The 8,882-nt window shown below is 29.4% G+C and overlaps 1 protein-coding gene across 1 annotated transcript; it reads right to left on the reverse strand.

Annotated features, from left to right (window-relative positions):
- Positions 1–3,640: 3,640 nt before the first annotated feature.
- Positions 3,641–7,852, reverse strand: LOC132311076 (uncharacterized). Its single transcript, XM_059808796.1, has 3 exons — positions 7,271–7,852; positions 6,784–7,173; positions 3,641–4,609 (listed from the first exon to the last, which is right to left on the reverse strand). The coding sequence occupies exons 1-3, from the start codon at positions 7,658–7,660 to the stop codon at positions 4,124–4,126; spliced, it is 1,266 nt and encodes a 421-aa protein (XP_059664779.1). The 5' UTR covers positions 7,661–7,852; the 3' UTR covers positions 3,641–4,123.
- Between the last annotated feature and the right edge of the window lie 1,030 nt (positions 7,853–8,882).

Below are 8,882 nucleotides of genomic sequence, written 5' to 3' on the forward strand. Positions count from 1 at the left end.
AAATCGCGAATTAGGAAAACAAATTCGCGAATTACAAAAATTGAATTCGCTCCCAAATCGCAAATTCGCGTGCGGAGCTTGAGAGCGGGGCCTTTTTCAACGAATTGTGTGACTAAACATCTTTCAACGAATTGTGTGACTAAACATATAACCTGTATTTATCTATTTATTATGAATATATTTAAAGAAAATAAAATAATTTCTATAAAACTCTATCATAAATTACCTATTTTATTTTCTTTAAAAATCTATTACATTTATCCTGTATTTATTTACTTATTATGAGTTATTTAATAATAGGAAATTTAATTAGACAATGATATATTTAAAGAAATAAAATAATTTCTATAAAACTCTACCACAAATTACCTAATTTATTTTGTATAAACTATCATATTAGACAAGGATATATTTAAAGAAAATATATAATACATATAATAATACATATAAATAATAAAATAAAATTATTTAAACTATAAAGAGTTTCACTTTTTCAGTATTTATTTATTAATATAAAAAATGTTATTAATTAATATAAATTAGCTATTTATCTATTTATTATGATGTTTTTATAAAAGGAAATCTAATTAGACAAAAATTATAAAAAATATTTATTAATTAATATAAAAAGAGCTTTTTAAAAACTTTCTATAAAATTCTAACACAAATGACCTAATTATCTATTTATTATGAGTTTTTTAATACAAGAAAATCTAATTAGACATGAATTATTAGTATAAAAATATTTATTAATTGATATAAAAAATAAAATATTTTCTCTACAACTATAAAATAATTCCTATTAAATTTACCACAAATTAGCTATTTTATTTTCTATAAAACTCATCACAATATCTATTTATTATGACTTTTTTAATAAAATAAAATCTAATTAGACAATAATATATTTAAAGAAAATAAAATAATTTATATAAAATTCTTCTACAAATCAGCTATTTTATTTTCTGTAAAACACAATCACATGTAACATGTATTTATCTATTTATTATGATTATATTTAAAGAAAATAAAATAATTTCTATAAACTCCACCACAAATTACTTATTTTATTTTCTTTAAAACTCTATCATATATATCATGTATTTATCTATTTATTATGAGTTATATAATAAAGGAAATCTAGTTAGACAAGGATATATTTAAAGAAAATAAAATAATTTCTATAAAACTCTATCAAAAATTACCTATTTTATTTTCTATAAAACTTTATCACATTAGAGAAAGATATATTTAAAGAAAATATATAATATATATAATAATACATATAAATAAAATATAAAAATTATTAAAAGTATGAAGAGTTTCAGTGTTTCAGTATTTATTTATTAATATAAAAAATATTTATTAATTAATATAAATTACCTATTTATCTATTTATTATGAGTTTTTTAATAAAAGAAAATCTAATTAGACAAGAATGATTAAAAATAATTATTAATTGATATAAAAAGAGTTTTTGTAAAGAATTTTTATAAAACTAACACAAATTACGTATTTATCTATTTATTATGAGTTTTTTTAATAAAAAAAAATCTAATTCGACAAAAATTATTAATATAAAAAATATTTTTTTATTGATATAAAAATAAAATAATTTTTTATAAAATCTACTATAAATTAGTTATTTTATTTTATATAAAACTCCATCACAATATCTAAATAACTTTTTTAATAAAATAAAATCTAATTATACAATAATATACTTAAAGAAAATAAAATAATAGTGTTTGCGATGTTGATATCGCTCTTAAAATTTCAATATTTAAACTTTAGTCAATTCTCTTAAAAATATACTCCATAATATATATATATATTTTATTTTTATTAACTAACAATAGTTATTTATTAAAATATTTAAGGTGTAGGTCATTTTAGATTGACAATTAATAAAACACTTTGTAATTAGATATTCATACTTTTCTTTATATTTTTCTTATATTGATATTTTTACAAATTAATTAAGCTCGAAACAATAACTGACTAATTTGTCTATCTTGCAATTAATGGCATTTTTGACGAGTCATTAATTAGTCAACACATTTTTTTTATAAAAAATTTAGAAGTCATCTTGTATTCTTAACAAAATTTGTCCTTTTGCCACCATAAGTTATTTTGGTCGTTAATACATTGTCTAATTGCGACCAAAATTTGAGCATTTTGCAACGATAAAATTTGGTTGTAAAAGATCAATCCTTTTGCGACCAAAAATTATTTTGGTCGTTAATACCTTGCCCAATTGCGACCAAACTTTGATCATTTTGCAACCATAAAAATTGGTCGTAAAAGATCAATCCTTTCGCGACCATAATTTATTTTGATCGTTAATACTTTGACCAATTACAACCAAACTTTGATCATTTTGCAACCATAAAATTTGGTCATAAAAGATCAATTCTTTCACGACCAAATTTTTTTTTGGTCGTTAATACTTTGACCAATTACGACCAAACTTTGATCATTTTCCAACCATAGAATTTGGTCGTAAAAGATCAATTCTTTCGCGACCATAATTTATTTTGGTCGTTAATACTTTGACCAATTGCGACCAAACTTTGATCATTTTGCAACAATAAAGTTTGGTCGTTAAAAATTAATCATTTTGCGACCATAATTTAATCATTTTGGTCGTTAATATGCTTCTCAATTGCGACCAAAATTTACTTTGGTCGTTAATATGCTTCTCAATTGCAACCAAAATTTACTTTAGTCGCTAATATGTTAACTTTTACGACCAACTCATTTTGGTCGCAAATAACATAGTATTTGCGACTTTTTCAATTTGGTCGCAAATAATTTAGTCACAAAAGGCCCTGTTTGTTGTAATGAATGGATTTTCATTCCAATGGAATAGTTATTTCCACTTTAAATTGCATATCAAATAAATAAATGGTTGGAATGAGTATTCCATTCTATTTCTACACACCAAACGCAACATTACAGTTTAAGAGGGATTGGGCTCACTTAGATCCTCACTTCTAGCCTGCGAAAAATAGAAAAAAGTTCAAGTCATATGGGTGTGGAATTAGTGTAATAATTGCAGAGACTACTAAGGGCATAATAATGTTCGAGTAAGAGTGCTATTAGCACTTCAAGTTAGTTTCATATAAATGCTCATTATAACCATATTAGGGTTGTGTGTGTTGAGAGGCCACTTTGGTCTTGCTATATTGAAAGAGGAAAAGTGTAGAGAATTACACATCTCTATAGTTTAAACCTCACTCTACTACATCCATGGAGGCTCCCACATAGCCAAGACTTAAGCTTTCTCAAGGACATAGGAGTGAAGACTTTGGAGTGGAGCTAAGGTTTGCAAAGGAGGAAGAAAAAGGATTTGGACCTAAGAATCGCCTTGGTGGAGGTGATTCTTCTATTAGGGTAAGTCTCCAACAACCATTTATGTGTTCTTTTGCATCATTGATTTATCCTTCAAATAACTAACGGCTCTTTAAAGGAATGTGCTTAATAGCATTGATTTTTATTTTGAATATAAGGGCCTAATTAAAGTGCCTATTTTATTTTATTTTATTTCTTAATAATAAGAAAGTTATATGAAAAACGTTTGTCGTAGGAGTGGGCTATCAAGCAATTAACCCAAAAGTTGCACAATTCTTGAAGAAGCTAGAGAAGTCTTCTGATATTCCAATATTTTAATGACTCATTTTTACACACACACACACACACATATATATATATGTATAACCTTTTTACATAAAATTGATCCATTGCCCTTAGAATCAAGCACTCCTAGGCTCCTACCCAAATGAGTACATATAACCAAGCACTCCTATATATATATATATATATATATATATATATATATAGATTATTTCCATCCCATGCAAGAAAGTGCCATCCTTAATGGATGATAATCAGGTGCAAATTAACTAAGTGAATATCCCAACAAAATTAATACACCATTAATTAATGTACGTACCACCAATGCAATTAATGAAGTAGCTACAAAAGTAATTATTATTATTTATATATATATGGTTAGAAAATGATTATATAATTTGGTAATTAAGAAGACTATATATATATATATATATATATTACTTTTTAAGGAAAGAAAAGCAAAATGATGGACGGGTTGGAATAATATTCAGAGATAGATGTCAGCGGGAGGGATAAAGGAGTCGATGGAGAGGCCCGGGACGTCAAAGACGACGTCGTCGATCCTCCATACTTCTTCCATTCTGGTTCTACTGTGTTGTACGGACACCTCGCCGAAGCGGAAAACGGTGGCGATGGTCCTCCCTTGGTGAGCGATGAGGACGCCATCGACGTCTCTGTAGTCTGCGATACTACTACCGATGGTGGTCTCCCAATACACCGTATCATTCCCCGGGGATTGCGATTGAACTCTGGTGAGGTGAGAGTCCTCCATGTAGATGAGGAGCCCATTCTTTTGGCTGAAGTAGCCATACAACACGTGCCTTATCACTTCCGCTGGACCTTCGTTTCGTTCCATCACAGCCGCACGATCTGCTGCCACTTTCAACACGAAGCAATCCTCGTCGCCTATTCTTTTCTCCCCTAAACATTGAGCTTTCGCGAATAGCCTTGCTGTGCTTTTTGGATCTAACCCCTGCATGCGCACATTCCATTTCATTCAAATACATACATATATATATATATATATATATATATATATATATATATATATATATTGCTTTCAATCTCTAGCCATATATATAGAAGTTAGAGGTTGTATTTATTGGTATTTTTCAAGCACTGTTTATAATACTCACAGTAATTAGTCTCTCCTTACAAATTAGTTGCCGATTACACCCTACTATATATAGGGCAAGTGGAGCAATTAATTACTTCTCGTCCAATAAAAAAGGTTAGAGAACATGACTCTCAAAAATTAAATTGTCATGATTCTCTCTGAAAGTAAAATATTTTTCTTTCTTGAAATGGATGTAGTATTTTTTAAAAAATAGTACAATTTGGAGTACAAAAATGAATGGATACAAACAAAACTGCAATAATAGACTACTCCTAAGAGTCCCAAGATTTTTTATATTTTTTTGGTCATTGAAAAAAAAAGGTTTTATATTTTCGAAGAGTTGATAATTTAAAAACCATATAAAAAAATATGTTTAGTTTAATTTTTTGAAAACTCATTTAGAAAAAAAAATTGTGTTTTAGAGAATTATAAAATAAATATATAATTAATTTAAAATAAATTTTTTTTTAAAATTCCTGTAAACTGTATTTTTTTGAATGACATACAAGCCAACCCATATTACTTTCAAAGTCAATAGAATAATTTTTGATATATAGTTAAGAGTTAATTAAGGTGCTAGGAGACAAAATTGCATCTGAAGTTAGTCTATATAAAATTAAGGAGAGGTTGTCTATTCGAATCTCAGTAAGACAAAATACGGTAACTGTTTGTTTGTTTGCCCTTTCCAAAATATAAAAATAAATAAAATAAAGTTAAAAAGCAATAATACAATATATATATATATATATACCCTCCAAAGTGTAGAGCATGGTACGTAGGTGAGAAAACCAAGGAGTTTTGGCCAACTGTTGGCTGCTTCACCAAACCAAAGTGGAGTATTCAAAGGTAGGAGTAGAATAATTAGATATATGTGCCCTGCCTGCCCTACCCTGCCCGGTAAAGTAAGGGACAGTTTCTCCATCTTTGTCAGCCTCACCCAATTGATTTGGTGCAGAATCTATCAATGATCTATTATTGTTTCTTGGGATTGCAGCATATTTCTCTTTACAACAAATTCACTCCATTATTACTAGTCTTTGGAATGGGGAACTTCCCTTTTTCAGTTTCGTTCACACCGCTTATAGTATTACTAGTTCCACTTTTTTCAACTTTAATCCAAAATAAAATAAATTATTTTTAATTATATATATTAAACTCTGTATTATGTGTATAGCTCAAACCTCCTAAGGAGTAGTAACATTTATTTTAGGGGCTCATGAACAAGAATCTCTCTTCATTCAATTGTTAATGGAACAATAAAAATATCAAAATGCCCTTTTTATAATAAAAAATAATAATAATAAAATTTAGTTAATTAATTCAAAGTAACTACTATTGGAGTCTTTATTAAATATATATATATATATATATAAAGCGTAAAGAGAATTTTTTGTATTTAATACAATTAACTAGTCATGGGTGAAACACGTGATTTATTAATGGTTGATTGTTGAAAATTCTTAATATGGAATATTTTTAAGGGATACCCAAAGTAAAAAGAAGGTATTATTTGCTCAAAAAATAAACTTCTAACAAACATGAAAGAATATATATAGTTAACTTTCAAATATATATTTACCCTTTAAAATTATTTTTTACATCGGTTTACTTTTGATATATATATATATATATATATATAGATATATATATGTGATTTTACAATTTTATTTTGTTTTATTTAATTATTTTTTGAAGAGAAGTATGTAAGTGGAGAACAAACATATATAATAAAATAAAATGTGTGTATTGCCTGAATAATTTTTTCTGTTAAAACATCATTCATGTTTTTATTTTATTTTTTTGAAAAGTTAAACATCATTCATGAATCATTTCAGTGGGGTGTTTTATGTTTTTGCCATCGGCTAACATAGTGTATCACTAATATTAATTCATGAATAATTATATGCATCGTTTGGGTTGGGAGGTAGAAGAAATTTAGCTACTAATTCAAAATGTAAATTGTAAAGGATCAATTCATGCTCCCAAACCCTAGCTATATATATATATAAAAGGCAGATGGGATGAATGACCTGAATGATGCGTCGGAGGGGACGTTGGGGTCCTTTAGCAGCATGAGTGCCAAGCCAAGGAGTATGTCGCCAGACGATCTTGCCATCACTCCCTGCGATGACCTTATGTCCACCAACAACCAGCTCCAGCGACCACATGTCCGGAGACATTTGCCAAAGCACGAAGCAACCATTCTCTCCGCTCCTTGTCCCCAAGCTCTTCACGCTCTTTCCACACGAGATCTCTGTTTCACAGCAAATCATCTTCACCATGCCGCTACTGTACATGTTCTTCTTTCTATTTCTACCTCCTCCTCCTCCTGCTTTTTCCATGTCCTCCTGCTGCTGCTGCTTCAAACATCCACTTGCTGCCAAGTACTGCTGTATTATGTAATGCGCCGTAGACCTCTCCTTTTATCATTTATGTATGGTATACAACAACATATATCATTGATCATATACAGAAATGAATTCATAACCCTAGTATATAAATAAATATACGACTTACAATTGGTATGTCTTTGATGTGAAGAGGAGGGCGATTAATGGAGTTTTCCAGTAGTACTAAAGGAATTGGAGCGAGGGGGCAAGCCAACACGCCGAGCAAAAGTCTCAAATCTTGTCTCTTGGCCGGAATAGTAGCTGTACCGTACATTGACATCGACACTGACATTGATGAAGAAGAAGAAGAAGAAGAAGAGAAGCTGCTGCTATTGATTCTCTGCAACCGGAACCATTCTCGAATGACTTCCCATGAACTATCTTTTTTGCTAAATATTCCACCTTCATCATGATCTTGCATTTCCATATCCGGTCCCTCCATTAGAGGGGTCAAAGGCTGCGCACACCAGTACATTTGCTGCTGCTGCTTCCTGCTTCGACCTCTCGACGACGCCATTAATTTCCTCCTATTAATCAACTTACTAAAAGAAGATCCCACTATATACAAGCTAGCTAGGTGAGTAATATACAAGATGAGCTATGGAGGGAGAGGAGAGATTTGCAGAGAGAATAAAAAAGAGAGGGTGAAGTTGCTTTGTCAGAAGATACAAAAGAGAGAGACAGTCCATCTGTCCAACGCAGACAGAAAAAGATACTCCTAATACTAATAGATCATATCACGAGAAATACTAATTAATAGATCAGCAAATGCGTCATAGTTTTATTTTTTTATTTTTATTTTTTATTTATTTATTTTTTTTGACATTTGACGTTGTGAATAATCCTGAAACTATGTTTCATTATGGTTCGTCATGACTAATTATCCTATGTACTGTCTCATATTAATTGCCCGTATAAAAATTTTTGACTCATAATTTTTATGAGTCGAAGTTAGCAAAATAAATATCTAATACGGGATAGAATAAAAAATTAAATATGATTAAAAATGGTTACTCAAAAATAAAATGTAATAGTAAGTCAAAATTTTTGAAAAATGAACAACTTTTGTAAAAGAAAGGTCTATCACTCCCACTTATATATGTTTATTTTGCGTCAAAAAATTATAAGCTTTATTCAACTTTTTAATAATATATTGATATGTCATGGATTGATTGGCCGGACGAATAATCCCCACACCATATAATAATTCTCACATATCAGTGATGTCACAAACTCAATTGCATATCTTTTACAACTTTATTCGATCTTCCTTTTAGACAACTCATGTCGTTTCTTTTTATATTTTCTCACTTAAGCACACTCCAAATGAGAGAGGTAGGTCCCAGGAGGATATATTACTTTTCTCAGTTAATTACCGTAATACCCACTTCAAAATATTCTTGTTAGTATTTCTAATTGAATAATCTCTTTCTAACCGAATAGCATCTTCTAGTAAATTATATTAAAAAAAGGAGTGTAACATCCACATGGACTGGCTACCTTTAATTCTTTGGGATGATGAGATTATATATATATATATATATATATATATAGTTTATATGCACCTACAAATGACATGATGGGCCGGCTTACTTAATGGAAGATGCGAGATGGTTATAAAATGCAAAATTGAGGAAAAGGTGGAGAGTCGGACTGATGAGCGGCAGTGGAAGTGGTGGCCGAGCGGATGAAGGATGGCGACAGATGCATGGGTGATCTTCCAAGCCAAGCTTCAAATT

The sequence above is a fragment of the Cornus florida genome, unplaced genomic scaffold (genome assembly GCF_030987335.1).
Source record: "Cornus florida cultivar Cherokee Brave unplaced genomic scaffold, ASM3098733v1 CherokeeBrave_3.0.0_Hap2_Chr06, whole genome shotgun sequence".
Classification (NCBI taxonomy): Eukaryota; Viridiplantae; Streptophyta; class Magnoliopsida; order Cornales; family Cornaceae; genus Cornus; species Cornus florida.